This window comes from Brassica rapa, chromosome A06 (assembly GCF_000309985.2).
Source record: "Brassica rapa cultivar Chiifu-401-42 chromosome A06, CAAS_Brap_v3.01, whole genome shotgun sequence".
Classification (NCBI taxonomy): domain Eukaryota; kingdom Viridiplantae; phylum Streptophyta; class Magnoliopsida; order Brassicales; family Brassicaceae; genus Brassica; species Brassica rapa.
Genome location: NC_024800.2, coordinates 25,866,430 through 25,883,302, shown reverse-complemented (window position 1 = coordinate 25,883,302; position 16,873 = coordinate 25,866,430). Strand labels below are relative to the sequence as shown.

Sequence of the window (16,873 nt, the reverse complement as noted above, 5' to 3'; positions counted from 1 at the left end):
ACAAGAATCGAATAACTCAATTTCTAAATCCATATACTTTTTTCTTATAGGACATAACATAGCATATTTACGTAATAAACTTATTCTTGTAAGTGTTAAACTTATGTATTTCGCGAAGGTGATATATTGTATTAGAATTTTTTTTTTTTATGGTTGTATATAAATTTATTTTTAAAACTTGCCTTAGGCCCCTACAACTCTTCGCACGGCACTGCTTCTTCGTCTTTGCTTTTTGTTTTGTCAACTATGTTGTTTGCTTATACCGTTTAATTGAGTGAGTTAGAAGAGATTTGTTTGAGAGACAAAGTGAGAGAACGTGAAAGTGATTTTTGAAAATGAGAAAAGTTGTTTCGTCATGAAGTTATAGTGGATTTCCGGAGAGATCTTTCCCATGATCAGACCCACGGATAATCCCAAACTCATAATTTTTGGTGTTCTTTAATTTTTAGCTTAACCGGTCTATTCGAAGTTCCTAGTGTCTACAATCATTATTTCGTATGAGTTAAGGAGTAAACCTCACATAAGCAAACACTACAAAATGAAAGTACCACGCAAGTGCGCACAAGTTGGATGAAAATATACAAACATGAAAAAAGGGTAGCTTCCTTTTGTTGGTTGTTCCTGTTCTTTGGCTTTAGATAGTGGAACACCAACCTAGAATCCTTCAGTATGTTGTATTAGACAGACAGAAGGAGACCACAGTCAAATTGGAAGTTAAGATGTGGTACACAAAGACATGTTAAAATTCTTAGTGTGATGAAAATGAACCATTTACTTCCCACTCGTCCCTCTAATATATAATTGACCAGTATACAAACTGTGACACACTGACACAATATAAGATACAGTAGCCTAAGATACGGGCCTACAAGCCGAAAAGTTTCAATTGGCCAAAATCTTGGGTACTTAAGAATGAATGTTCTTCTTCAACGCTCTTAGAGCATGTTTATTGGTGACTCTTAGCTATGTATCTTAGGTTAATTATGATTAAAAAAAAAGAAAAAAAGGAAGAAAACACAAGCTACGTCCCTTAATTAAGAGAGCCAAGCGACGTCCCTTACGGTGCACGTGTCACAATTTGGTGTGTCGTTGCTTCCCAACTCGTTTCTTCCTCTCCCGATCGGTGTCTCTCTTGGACGAAACAGAGCTTGAAGCATTAGCTACTAGCACTATTGCTCAGAGAGGAAAGGACCTCCAACGTGTACTTGTGTTGTAGAGATGATTTCGAGAACCGAGTGCCGTGTTCATCGAAGACTAGATGTCACCGTTGATGCTATACTAGTTGGTAAGTTAAATTAAAGCAGTTCATGTTTATGTTCGTGTTTTTATGTTCATGTTCATGTTTATGTTTTTATGTTTTTATTTTAAAATTTATGTATCAAATAATATGCTTAACTTTGTTTTTTTAAAATAAAATTATGTTTAATAGTTTTTTATTGTTAAGAATCCCTAATTAAGATACTACCAATAAACCACTTACATTAAAGATCTCTTAACAAAGTAACTTAACTTCACTTAAATACTAAAAAAATCACTAAGGGTCCTTAAGTGGATTTTACCAATAAACATGCTCTTAGATAACTTATATTCAGAATTATGCCTTGCTTGATTGATAGCTTTAGCGTAGGCTATTTTAAGAGCATTGCATCACCATATCCTCTGTCATATTAAACAAAAAAGGTTTCGAAATTAGATTTTCATGCTCTTCTTTAGCTTATGCATTAAAAGTTCAAAACTATAAACACGGTATACAACAGACATTCTTTTTTTTTTCTTTTTTCTTTTTTCTCTTTTTTTCTTTTTTTTTTACACCAAAAAAAACAGACATTCTTTTTTAGTTATTCATCGAAAATAATGTTTTTCAAATATAAGACTAATCCGTGAGCTTGATGGCTAAGAGTTAAATTAATAAGTATATAATCACAAAATAGCCATCCATTTTAATATAGTTTCCAAGGAGAATATGATATGAGAGAGTGAGAGATGCGATGCATACAATGTTGGGAAAAAAAACAAGAGATGTATATAATATACGTTCATTTTCCCAACAAGATATTACAAATGTGAATGAAATCAAATAAGATAAAAGAGCTAAAAACATATACCAAAATTACCAAACCCCGCCAAAAACAATTTGAGGAGTCTTCTAAATATATAGTATGATTAAAAACCAACTAAACATTAAAAAGGAAGAAGGTCAACTAGTGTTTCCCCACAGGATTGCGCCTTTTGGAAGGTCCCGAAGGTGGTACAAGCATCCGTTTGGACAAAAAGTGGAACACACGACCTTTGATTCGAAAACCCTCCGTGAACTCATGTCTTGGTGATCTTGATCTTGTTTGAGCTATCTCAATTTCAGAAACCTTAATTGTTCCCATCCTTGCCGAAGCGTTGCGTGAGCTAAAAAGTAAAAACCAAGAGGATCATAACGAAATAAACACTTACAAACATGGTTTTGCAAGAAAGATTCGGAGAAAGAAAGCCGGCGCGGCGCATGAGGAGACACTAATTTAGCAACTAGTTAGGGTTTTATAGAGTTTGGATTATTAGAAGGTTTAGGATTTGAGTTGTATATAAATGCATATGTATCTATATATAGTATGTGAAAATCGCGGTCAAACAAGAAGAGCAAAGAAAATTGAAAAGTGACCCGCAAACAATGGAGTTTTAGAATATATTTTTAGAGTTTATAAGGTCAACGAAAAAAAAGAAAAAAAAAAGAAAGCTTTGCTATTCGGATTGAGCGGTGCAGAATGAGTGGATTAGATATTGCGGCACGGTTTAACTGCAATTTATATAAAAGACGTATACTACGTAACATTTATGGTTCGTCTAAAATAAACGGTTCAAAACAATATATGAATTGTAACATGTATAATGAACAATGTAACTGCGGGATATATGTCTCTTTATATTTTATAAACTAAAACCAGTGATAATAATATAATTTATATTTAATAATTGTATATATATATATGTGATATTTAAAATTTAATATTAATAAATAAGTTTTACTGTTATATTCAATAATTGTTTAATATATTTCTATTTTACAAATTAAAAAATAGTTATATTAGTATCATTTAAACAAGTATTTTGTTTATTATAAATGATCATATATCTCAAATCTGGTTATTAACATAGAACTAGTTAAAGTACAACAATGGTAGTTTAAATATATTTAATAAATTATTAAATATAAATTATCTACGATGATCCTAAAATTTGTTTACCATAAATATAGATCCATAAGAGTTAAAATGATAAAATATTTTATTAAAAAGAATTGACACTTATATCTCATAGGGTTAAATAATCTAAATTCAAAATATAGAATTGAGGAATTGAAATTTGGAGGTGATTTTTAGTTTTTTTTTAAATTAATAAAATACTAAAATTTTAAATAAAAACTTTTAAAATAGTTTCAAAAGGATTTTTGGATGTATTTGTCATTTATATTTTAACTTCTGTAATATTATAAAGATAAATATTAATGGATGTATTTGTCTTTTTAATATTTTCAATAATAAAAAAGATATTTGTACAACCGCACCATATTGCTTTCTTCTCGCTTTTAAGTGTTGTCCATGAAACAACTTGTCCAAACCTTTTTTCCTTTTAATTAAATTACTTTTATTAAAAATAAAAACAAGGAAAAAAACGGTTACATGTGTTCTGTCTTGCTGTGTGTTTCACTCAGGCCGCCATTAACATTCACGGCTATATTATATTGTTAGTACTTAGTACACATTGAGATTGATTTGCAGTATACATTGTAATTCAATGTAATTTATAGTAAAAAATATGTGGTAAAAAATGTAAATTTATGTAGTAAGTTTATAGTAAAAATATGAATTATAATTTTGTTAAAACTAATGACTGGTAACTTTTTGATGTATAAGTTGCAGTATAATTTTTATAAATACTTAAAATATAAATTTATAAATAATGAATTACTATTAAAACAAGGGAATAAAACATTATACCATTAAGCTAAATCATAACAAAAATATTTTATTTTTAATATTATTTATAAAATAAAAATTTGACAAAAATAAGTTGCAATATATATTTTATAAAAATTATAGTTACTAATAATGTAATTGACTGGTAAATGTTTTGTTATATTAATTGTAGTCAATATTATTTCAAATAAATAAAAAATTAAAAATATAAAATGATTACCCTTATTACAATTTTAAAAAGAAAATAGATTAGAGAAAATTAGTCTTTATTAAATTGAAACTTATGAAAGAGACATAAACATATGTATTATATACGTAATAGCAAAAAGTCTCATATAAACATATAAATTTATATACAAATATAATTAATAATTTAAACTATAAAATAATTCTATTAATGATTGAAATGGAAGTAAGAATGCTTATAAAAAGGCTAAGAATAAATAGTTATCAATCAACCAAAAGTAAATACAAATACCATGTTTCAAAAGTTGATAAAATTGTTTAGAGTTTATGAAACACACAAACGTGGAAACAACAGAATCACCATAAGTCAAGTTCTAATACACCCATTTTCCCTTGATGTTAGTTTAGCATTTGATATAGCGATTTTACAAAGAAGACAACTCAAAAATATAACTCAACTTTACCACATAATAACTCAAACACAAAATCAAAAAGTTATAATTAAATCATGTTTGGTCACATTTTTGATTTTTACCTCTAACTCTAACTCAAACTAAATCAAGTGAAAATCATGTTACCAATCAAAGCCATGATGATTTATTAACGGATAAATGAAATTATATCCTTACTTTATAGATATGTAAATATAAAAAATACATACTAAAAATAATATTTTTGAATTTTTGAAAAAACTTTATTTGATATTTGAAACTTTTTCGAATTATTTTTTTCTAAAAACAGATTCAAATTTTTTTTTTTTGTAATTTTATGTCAAATCCAAACATTATTTTTTGAAACTATTTTTAAAATTATTCCTTTAAATTCTAAATCCAACCTTCCAAAAATCCACTCTCAAATTTAAACCATAAGTATAGATTAGTTAATCCTAAAGGTATAAATATATATTATCTCTTTAATAAAATATTTTTTAATGAATGATCTTTAGGGGTTATTATTTTATGATAAATACTTTGTTGGTGTTGTATTAAAGTATTCCTCAAGCTCTTCCACACTAGGCTTTCATCACTTGGCTAGTTTGTAGGAATATATTGGATACGGGACATAGAATGAGACAATGGGGTCAAACGCATATTTGTCCGGTGTGTGGAGAGTCGTACAAGACTCGTGATCATCTCTTCCTTGCTTGCCCTTTCACATTTACTGTTTGGACAATGTTGATGAATCAGTTCTTAGAAGGTCGAATAAATCATGACTGGTCCAGGACAGTTGCAAGCTTCAGGAGCAACAGACTCTCTAAATTGGACGCACAGCTTGTGAAAATGGCTTTCCAAGCCTCAATTTATTGGATCTGACGTGCAAGGAATGGACGACGTCATCTTCATTCTCCAAACTCTGCGATGTACATATGTAGGACTGTTCGTCGCCAAATGCAGTACCGGCTTAAGACACTGCAGTATGGGTCTAGAGATGAAGTTGCTAATAGATGGAATACCAAGATAGCGTTGCCTTAGCATCAGTGCTACCATAACTTCAGTGTAAAGACCTGGTGGATCATGGCTCTTCCTCTGTTCCTGTTTTGTTTCCTTACATGTTTTTTCTCAAGTAAAAGTAGAGCATTCTTGTACTCAAAACTCCTTTCATTGCTCCTATTTAATTGTAATATAATTTTTTTACTTCAAGGACAATAAACGTCTTTTCAAATGATTGAAAACTTTTTGGAGTAAATAATTTAAAATAAACAGAAGTGAGAGATATATAAAGTACGTGTGCTTCAAATCATGCTTCATGGTTTGTTGTTCAGTTTGTATTAAAGTTGAGAGTAGATCAAATCAGGCTATCTCAAGATATACACAATCTTTTTTTAGACCATCTCTAATCCACTTTTATATCCATTTCTATATATTTTTCTAAAATAGAAAAAATCATTACATATAAAAGTGTATTTGCTTCATTGTATGCTTTTATGGTATAATTCCTCTATTTTTAACAGAAGATATAGAGAAGTGTTGTTTTCAACTCTAAATATAGAGACAAAAGAAGAAGAAAAATTATATATTTTTTCTAAAAATAAATATTTTTATAGGGGCATAATTTGGAATAAAACTACATATACAATAAAGTTATATATTTTATAGAAAAATATAGAGATGTACATTAGAAATGCTCTTAATTTTTACCTTTAGCGTGCAATTGAGTGAGTTAGAAGATGGTCATTTGAGAGATAAAGTGATAGTACATGAAAGCAGCTATTCTTGAAAAAGTGAAAGTTGTTTTGACATGAAGTTTGAATTTATATAGAGATTTTTCATATGATCAGACCTACGGATCCCATACTCGTAATTATTGGTGTTCTTTAATTTTCAGCTCAACGAAAGTATTTAGTGTAAGAAAAAGTATTTAGTGTACAATCATTCTTTGGTGTTGTCAAAAAAAAAAATCATTCTTTGGTTCGAGTATTTTTTTCTTTGGCTAAGAATGTGAATATAATTAATTACTTATGAACATCTGATACAAGTTATGAACTTGGATCCCATTCTGCTATTGAAGCTTGATGGTTCCTAAATGTCGCAAAAGAAAATAAAAAACACTTAGAAACAGAGGAAGAACTAGCAAGTTCCAAAAGAAACATGAGCTAGAATTTAAACAACAAGATCACCAAATCAACTAATTTAAGAACCTTACATGCACAAACACTACAAAATGAAAATACCACGTAACTTCTCACAAGTTGGGTGATACTTGAACATGAAAAAAAAAGATACTTACTTTTTGTTGTTCCGATTATTTGGCTCTAGAGAGTGGAAAACCAACGTTAAATCCTTCAATTTGTAATATTAGAAAGACAAAACAGAAGGAGACAACAGTCAGATTGGAAGTTAAGATTTGGTGGACAAACACACCATGTTAAAAGTTCGTTGCGCTGTGATAAGTGAACCATTTACTTCTCACACAGTCACACTCGATCCCTCTAATATAAAACATGAGGCCAGTATACAAACAGTGACAGAAAATATGTTATTACATCCCAAATATCAGATACGGGCCTACAAGATCAAAAGTTTCCATGGGCCAAAATCTTGGGTAGCTAATCTCTTTAATGTTGTTAAGTAAACCATCTCTAATACATCTCTATATTTTTTTCAAAATAAAAGAACATGCTAATGGGTTGAAGATGCTCTTATTCGTAATCGTGACTTTTGTGATTGATAGCATTAGCGTGGGCTGTTTATTAGAGATGTATCACAATATTTTCTGTCATGTCAAACAAAATAGTATTTTTTAGCAGCAAACAAACACTATATATATATAATAGACATAAAATTGTTTTAGCATCGGAATTAATGCTTTTTATGATATACATTATTTCAAATATAAGACTAATCCGTGAGGTTGATGGCTGAGGGTTAACTTACTACGTCAGTATATAATCATAAAATATCTATCCATTAACAACTATTAACCATAAGTTGGATTGGTCCATCCATTTTAATACTCCAATTAATTTCAAGAAGATAGTGATATGAGAGAATACATACAATTGGGGGGGAGGAGGGGGGAGAACAAAGGATGTATACAACATATGTTTTTTTTTTCTGTAAAATAATATACGTAATGAGATAAATAATATATACAACTACGGATATGTATACAACATACGTTTATTTTTATTTTATTTTTTGTAAGATAATATACGTTTATTTTCCAATGAGATATTACAAATGTGAATGAAATCAAATGAGATAAAAAGAACAAAAAAACATATACTAAAAGGATCAAAACCAGTCAAAAACAATAAGAAGAATCTTCTAAATATATATTATGATTGTCAAAAAAAACAACTAGTGTTTGAGATCATTCACCACAGAATTGTGCCTTTTGGAAGGTCCCGAAGGTGGTACAAGCACCCGTTTGGACAAAAAGTGCAACTCACGATTTTTGAATCTAAAACCCTCCGTGAACTCATGTCTTGGTGTTCTTGATCTTGCTTGAGCTATCTCAATTTCAGAAACCTTAATTGTTCCCATCCTTGCCGCAGCGTTGCGTGAGCTAAAAACCAAGAGGATCATAACGAAATAAACACTTACAAACATGGTTTTATAAGAAAGATTCATATAGTGTTCGGAGAAAGAAGGCGCAGGACGAGACACTTATTTAGCAACTAGCTAGGGTTTTATAGAGTTTGGATTATTAGAAGGTTTAGGATTTGAATTGTATATACAGTATATGCATATGTATCTATATATTCATGTATTTATGTTCATTATATTTTATATCATATATGTCGGTAAGCACATTTGTGTATGTGTAAATCGCGGTCAAACAAGAAAAGCAAAGAAAATTGAGAAGTGACCCGCAAGCAATGGAGTTTTAGAATATATTTTTTGAGTTTATAAGGTCAACGAAAAAACAAACAAAAATAAATAACTTATATTCTTAGTTGGACTTTACGTGGGAGGATGGTGTTCGTGATTACCTCAAGTTGTCTGTCAAAACTAAATTATTAAACAGTACTACTATATATATCATACGAAATGAAACTTATATTATGCGATTTGCATGTATAAATATATCACGCTGTTCAAAATAAAATACCACATCGTAATGTAGGCTTTAATTGTAAAAATATAAACATTATTATGTACTATAAAATATTTTGTATTATGTGAGAACCAAAACAATACGTGATTTCTTTACATTTTTACCAAAAAAAAAAAAAAAAAAAAAACCATACGTGATTGTGTAATGATGATGTTATTATATTAGGTGCCAACAACAATTCAAATGATCCTCTGCGTCTTAATTCGATTGTGAAAGAACATTAATTTTTTTTTTTTTGAAAGAACATTAATTCTATCCAAGTTTATTTTATACAAGATTTTTCAATGAGAGATCTAGAAAAGGCTTACGTAAACAATATAACTATTAAGTTCAGCAAAGCTGATGGACAATATATAATAGATGACACAAATTAATTGTTACAAAAGAAAGAAGTTAAGAAACTAATTCCGTTTTTTAGGGTCACCAAAACGATTAATTTATCAAAAAAATAACTAGTTTATCATAATATAGTAATTATCTAGGGCAGATAATATTAAATTATTTATTAGACGCCTAATTTTTTCTGTTATAACAACTAAGCACAACGTCCAATGAAAATCATTTGCATAATTCATAGATACCAAAAACAAATATTTGCATGTGCCAGGTGGCCATTTCCCTGCAAGCAAACATTGCAAACGCGTGATTCTGAGCCGTTGGATTTATGATCTTCCATCGGAGACATACATTCGCGTGGACCACTAGATTACAAGATTATAATATGTTTGCATAATTATAGGTTAGAGCATGATTTCATCTGAAATATTCTAGAAAAAATGTGCTGATGAATAAAGAAACAACCGTATTATTCACAATAAAAAAAATAATCAAGTGCATGAATGCAACTTTAAGAACATAAAATATAATAAAATGATGATATACCTAGCATCTACATTTATATTATAAACAAATGATGACCATTATAGAAACATCATGAATAGTAAGAAAAAAATGTAGAAGAATAAAATTATAGAAATGAAAAAAAAATATTATTTCTTATCGGTTTTAAAAACAACTTTATTCTATATTCTTCTAGAATACAAAGACGAGGAAGGAATTGAAAGGAAAAAATATTTCTTATAAATAGTAAAAAAAATTAGGAATAACAAGAGATGTTTTATTCTCTTTTATTCATTAGTCACTAGTTAGATTAATATAGAAGAAAAAATACAAAATGAATCGCCTTATATTTAAATAAAGCATGACAGTTAAGAGCACAAAAGAACAGCCTTTATGTTTTCATGTCTTAGGCCACATTTGGTGACCTTTGCGTGTCTACTCAAATACATGACAACTTTAAACAATTTCTTCTAAAACCAATAACAAAAACTCAATCAATCACCAAAAACTTGTTCTTAATCTTTACGTAAGCAAATAGTTCATATAACAAACTTCATCAAAGGTGAGTCGTTGTGTCGACTGGGTGTTTCTATGTGCGCTTTCAGGGGCCTATATTCCGAGATTGGTTTTCTGTCTCCTGTGCTGGTTCTTCAGTGGTGCATTCAAGATTGTGGCTTTCTCTATATTGGTTATGGTTTGGTATGGAGTTGTATGTTTTTTTGGGCTTTTTTCTGCAATGCTGAAGTGTCCTGAGGATCATTGGCTTGCTATTTGCTTCGCTCCGGTGAAAAGGTCTGAATTGAAGTGCGTTGTTACTCGCTCTGTTGTGTGGTAGTTCAGGAGATAATGAAGGAATAGAGACCTGTGGAAAAAAAATGGTTAAGGAGATCGATCTCACTGCTCACAACTTCTGTTTGATGTATTTTAAACAAAGAATGTGAGAGACAAAATGACACCATACATTTTCTTGCTGCTTCTGAGCCCCCTGATGAACCTCCCGGTACATGGGTCAGTCCCAGGGATTAGCAGTTACCCTTAACCAAAGATCATATCACTAAACCATCACAAGCATTTTCCTTTAAATTCATCATCATCAAAATTTGATCTTTTCTGATAGGACGAACTTGAAAGGCAGAAGGTTTCCAAATTATTTGTTGTAACGTCGGAGAAGATATATCAGCGGTAAAAACTGACGGCGGCGCCGGAATTGTAAATGGACCGATATTAAACGTGGTATTTTAAATAAAGCTCAATAGGTTGAATTATTTTTTGTCCACAACGACGGATATATAATCCTTTAGACATTATTTGATAATCGATTATCCATATATCTTCTTTATAATCATTTTCACAAAAAAATGTAACATGACAACTAAAATTAATGACATAGCTTATGGCTAATATGACATGAACAATTAAATTTAATAATAATTTATATTTTAGTAAACTTTTTAGAATATGATAATAACTCTTACAGTACATTTAATATTATTTATATTTTTAGTTAACTTTTTAGAATATGATAATAACTCATACATTATTATTAAAATAAATATATTCAAATATAACATTACAAATTTCGAAATATTATTTCATTCTATTTTTATAATTGTAAAAAAAATTATTACAAATAAATATATTATAAAATATTAATATTATATTTCTAATTTATATGTATGATTTATTTTAAATAAAACTAGATTATTTTAATTAGACATGTTCAAATAGAAGAACAATTAATTTTAGTCGTCATATCATTAATTACTTTTATATTTACAAACTATGTGATTTTTGCAGCTCATGCACGAATATAAGTATATACAAATAAATAAATTATAAATTATCAATATTCTATTTCTAATTTATATGTATGATTTATTTTAAATAAAATTATATTATTTTAATTAGACATATTAAAATCAAAGAACAATTACTTTTAATTCTACTTAACCTAAATTTGATTATTTTTATGTATTTCATCAGTTCATATTTTTTATCTTAAATATGTATATATACTTCCGTAAATTCTTTTGTATAATTTGATATTTGTGGATTGTAAAATTTAGATAAATCATAGTTATTTAACAAAAAAAAAGATTATGCATAAATGAATAGCCATCTCAATCGTATCAATTATAAAATATTTTCAGTTCATCACTGAATTTTAGTATATGTTATTTAAATTACGTTTTGTGAGAATCTGAGAAAATAGACTGATATTATGTTTTAGTATATGTTATTTAAATAAAATAATTTTATTAATTAATATATATTATGTTGTTTAATATTATGTTTTAAAGAGATGATTATCTTTTGAACTTCAAAACTGTTTTTTTGTAAAATTTCTTTTTTTATGAAATCAATTTTTTTTATAACCGTAGTGCGATTCCAAATGCTCTATAAACCGAAAGAATAATCACCACGAGGCTCGTAGTATCCGCGTATTCTTACCACTTAAGGCTCTCCGAGTGGCCAAGGGGAATCAAACTCAGGCGGTACTCACACTATATAAAATATTTTTTCATAAAATATTTCTTTTCCTTTTTTAAATATTATTTTCTTTTATTCTATGTGAATATTTCCTTTTTATTATATGTTATTTAGAAAAAAAGAAACTAAAATTTAAAAAATAATTGACATAAATTATTAATATTTTTAATAATGATAATTTGAAATAATAGTTTAATTCATTAAGGTTACCTATGTAATTAATGTAAGTATTAACATGAGTGTGATATGTAGGAAACTGATTTCTCATGTAATTTTATAGAGATTTAGTAAATACTTATTATTTTTAATTTTTGATAATTATACAATTTTTTATTAATTTAATACAAACTGATTTAATATATTTAATGAAATATCTATCTAAGATTATAATTTTAAATATATACATATATATTTTTAAATATAATTTAAAATAAACAAATTATTTTTATATTAATTTTATTTTTAATTAAATCAAATTTATATTAAAATTTTGGTAAGAAAATAATAAAATCAATAATATTAATAAAATTTTGTTTTAAATATAATATAAATTTAGAAATTTATTAATGCATATGGTGTACGAAAATACCTAGTTACTTGTTGAATCCGAATATATATTTTGCAATTCTTTGGGGATCAAATTCTCAATTTCATGTAGAAACCTTTCAAAGCTAAATAGTTAGTGTCCAACGTCGTGATGGAAAAAACATTCATTTCATATCTAACATTTCATGATATGTTTAATTTATACCCGACTTATGTCACTGTGCAACAATATACCTGAATTTTCTAAAATTTCAAATAACATACCTCTTGTTTATCTTTTTGGTGAAATTATACACTAATCGCCACATCAGCTGCCATGTCATATAATTTTGTTGACGTGGATACTACATCAACTAGTTTTGCTAACGAGGATGCCACGTGTACACAGTTTTTTTTTTGAAAAAACCAAAATAGTCATTTTATAAAAACAAAATTTAAAAAATGTAAAATTTTATACATTTTTATTACGTAAGATTAACATAAATTAATTAAATAGTAAAATTTTAATCTTATAATAAAAGATATATTCGTAAATTTGTGGATCCTATCACACAATACAGTCTTTATAAGACTTATGTATATGTATTGTAATGATTCAAATTCAATGCTAGTGTTGCTTTCTAAGTATGTATTTCTTATGTTTTCTTTTAAATTTTAGATTTTACGTGAGGTTATCCGAACCGATCAAAAATAACTAAAATCCAAACGATATATGGTTACTTTATGTGTTCTAGTATGTGATACAAAACCGACCTAAACACTCTAGTATGTGATACAAAACCAATCCGAACCCGATGTGTTATATCCGATCTCGATTCATACTTACAAAAATACCAGTATGGGTCCTAAGACGTGTTCCAAAATAGAATCGAAATCCAAAAAACCTGACATGAACCCAACGGGTACCCAAAAATTGTAGTTAAAGAATTTATGATGTAAATTTATTATATAAGATTTACGAATATATCTCTCATATTAGATTAAATTTATTATTTAATTAAATAATTTTTGTTAATTTTACTAAATATGAAAATTTTACAAATTTTTTAATAAAATGTATATTTTGATATATTTTTTTCAAAAAACAAATTGTACATGTAACATCCTCATGAGTAAAATTAGCTTATATAGCATCTACGTTAACAAAATTAGGTGATGTGACAGCTGATGTGAACACTGGTGTATTATTTAGCCAAAAAGATAAACAATAGGTATGTCATTGGAAAATTTTGGGTATGAAATAACTGTTATTTCTCACCAAGATAGTCTACAAGTTACATAGTCCACAAAAGCTTATAACATTTCCTTGCTCTATTTTAAAAACTTCAATTTTCTTTTGAGAATAAACTCAAAAGTAAACCGCAATATTTGGGGAAAAAACAAATAAAATTCGCAAATCGATTTTAATTATGTCTAAGATATATATTATAGTGTACTAATAAATAACAACTATTTATAATTTTATGTTTAATTTTTTATTAATATGGTATTATTCGTTTGGACTGAGTAATTAAGTATGTATTAGAGATGGACAAATGATCCAGAATTCAAACTATTATCTGATCAAATTTGCTTCAAATATTTGGATATATGAGATACTTGAATCCATATTTGAATATAAGAATTTAGATCTGATAATAAATTTTTTGAATGTCGATTTTTGTATCACGTATTACTACTTATTCTAACACATATTTATTTATAACAAGATTTAACGAAATTTTTTAAAACCTAAAAAAAGTACTAACATATAAACTCGTTTACTTAGTAAAATATCTCTTGTGACACTTACAAAAAGAACTAACAACCATTTTTCATGATAATTTCAAAAGTTATAGATAAAATACACAATTGGCACCCTTTTATATTAAAATGTTGATAAAAATATAGTTTTAAAACAAATTTACTTCATCTGACCACTATATTTCTCTATTTTCTGAAAAATATGATAACCACTTAACAGAAAAATATGATAATCACTTAACAGAAAATATGAGAATCCCGTATACCGTAAATACTGGAATTGTTTTGAAATGCTGACCACTTATTAATAGAAAACTAGATTTTGACCCGCGCTTGGAAAGCGCGGGATTATAGACTATATTATAATACAAAGTTTTATTATATTGAAAAACTTAATTTTTAACAGCTATACACTTTTACGTAAATTTCTTTTCGACATGAGAATTATATCCGGATAAAAAAAACAAACTGAACCGACCCAAAATTATAGGTTTAGTTCAGGTCCAGAGAAAATAATCTATTGAGTTTTTTTTGACCCGCATGTATTTGTTTGAGTCCGGGTCCTACCCTAGACAAGATCATAAATGTGTTTATTAGGTATATTTGGATATTCCGAATATGTTTCTGGTAATATGGATATTGTTTTAAAGTTTTTGGTTTACGATTAGAGTTTTGATTTTAGGTAAATTTTTCAAATTAAAAAAAAAATTGGGTATTTGGATAAAATTTTGGGTATTTTTCAGTTCATCGTGTCAGATTTTGAATAAGATTTTAAATTTTTAGGTATTTGAATTTTTTTGGTATTTGTTTGGAGTTTCAAATACTTTTCGTGTTTCGGATATTTTTCAGATTTTTCATATATTTTAATTTCTTTTAGGATCTTAAATACCCGAACAGATGTGGACCCATTACGTCCATATCAGGTCCAACAACCTTTTGATTAGATTTTTAACGTTATTGTACAAAAACATGGTTGATGAAATATTTTTCTGAGTAAAAGTATCATAAGAAATAATATTAAGATCTGTTAAAAATATTTAAAATATTGTATGTTTAGAATGATTAATGTATTATCAGAAAAATAATAAATAATTATACATAACTCCAACAACTTTTTTATATTAGCTTTTTTAAAAAACTCTTTCCTTTTTAATAGTATTGATTCGTTTTAAATTAAAAGTATATAAACATATAATATCTAAACAAATAATTTTCAAAATCTTGAATAATCAATACTGATATCGTGAAGTCAAGTTAGCCTTAATAGAACCAATGAATTTCTTCATTTTTGTGAAGGTAACATGAATATTCAGAAAAATCATTTTTAAATATGAAAATATTATCAAACTATAGACGGTTGAAAGTTTAGTATATGATATAAGATTTTGGTGGGAAAGTTTATATATGATATGATTACTTTATTATAAACGAAAGAGGAAGTTAGAATGTACACATATATGTCTTGTAATTTATCTTGTTTTAAATCATATATTATATGATAAAAGTGATAATATAAAACATTAATTTCAATGCTTTTATAATTAAAAATCAAAATGATAAATATAGTAATAATAATGATTAGGATTTAGAAGTGAGATTTAAATAAATAAAAGAATTGACTAAATTATTGTTAGAGAAATATATGGTAACATATTGTTAGTATAAATTTAAGGTTAGACGAAAAAATAATGAGTTAAATGAAAGGGTCTAAACAACTTTTATAGGTAGATTTTTTTAGACTTCTTCCTTTTTAATAGTATTGATATCATAATTGGTTAATAGTCTTTTCGAACTTTTGTATGCTTCTATGTGAGTGATATGAGCCAGTCACAGGCCCGTAAACATGTTTTATGGATATAACTTTTTTTTTTGAACAAATGACATTTTTCTTTTAGAAAAATAAATAGCAATTCCAATCTTCAACTAACAAAATCAATCAAATCAACACGATTCATTATTTCAAAACTTGTACGGAGTTCAGTAAGTAAATTAATATAATATGCATGTAGAATACAAAAGCAAAGAGGTCATGAACATTAAACCCGTCGCCAGGTTGCCAGAGGATGATTTAAAAGTTTGTGAAAAGAAACGAAATTCATTACTAACTTTACTATTTACCCGTACGGCTCTTTGTATCTTGCAAGAGTCATTAATTAAAATATCATCATTGATTTTAGTTCCGGTTTCCAATAACACATATTGGATCAATGTGTGGTTGTAGACTTGTAGAGAAATGCACCTACTTGGATTTGATTGAAGTATAAAATTATTTTGGTTCAGATAAGTATTAAATACTGTACTAGTAAAGAAAATACAAGATACATTTGACAAATGTATTAATTGACTGAATCATTGAAAATAAATTACCATGTTTCAAAGTCATAAAAATAAATAATGCGTACAACGGGTTAGGTATGCAATCTACTAGCAAATGCACCATATTTAAAAAAAAAACTTTAACGAAGATTCATGAACATTTTCTACACTTTACATATCCGTTCAAACGCCGCTCTGTGTATAGCTTTAATGTCGTAAAATCTTTT

At 27.5% G+C, this 16,873-nt stretch overlaps 1 protein-coding gene across 1 annotated transcript; it reads right to left on the bottom strand.

Annotated features, from left to right (window-relative positions):
- Positions 1-101: 101 nt before the first annotated feature.
- On the bottom strand, positions 102-15,144 carry LOC103875362 (protein IDA-LIKE 1). The gene has a single exon (XM_033272533.1). The coding sequence runs from the start codon at positions 8,222-8,224 to the stop codon at positions 7,952-7,954; it is 273 nt and encodes a 90-aa protein (XP_033128424.1). The 5' UTR covers positions 8,225-15,144; the 3' UTR covers positions 102-7,951.
- Between the last annotated feature and the right edge of the window lie 1,729 nt (positions 15,145-16,873).

Excerpts from the sequence above, each read along its gene's own strand:
- LOC103875362 (XM_033272533.1), bottom strand. The coding sequence starts at position 8,224 with ATGAATCTTTCTTATAAAACCATGTTTGTAAGTGTTTATTTCGTTATG.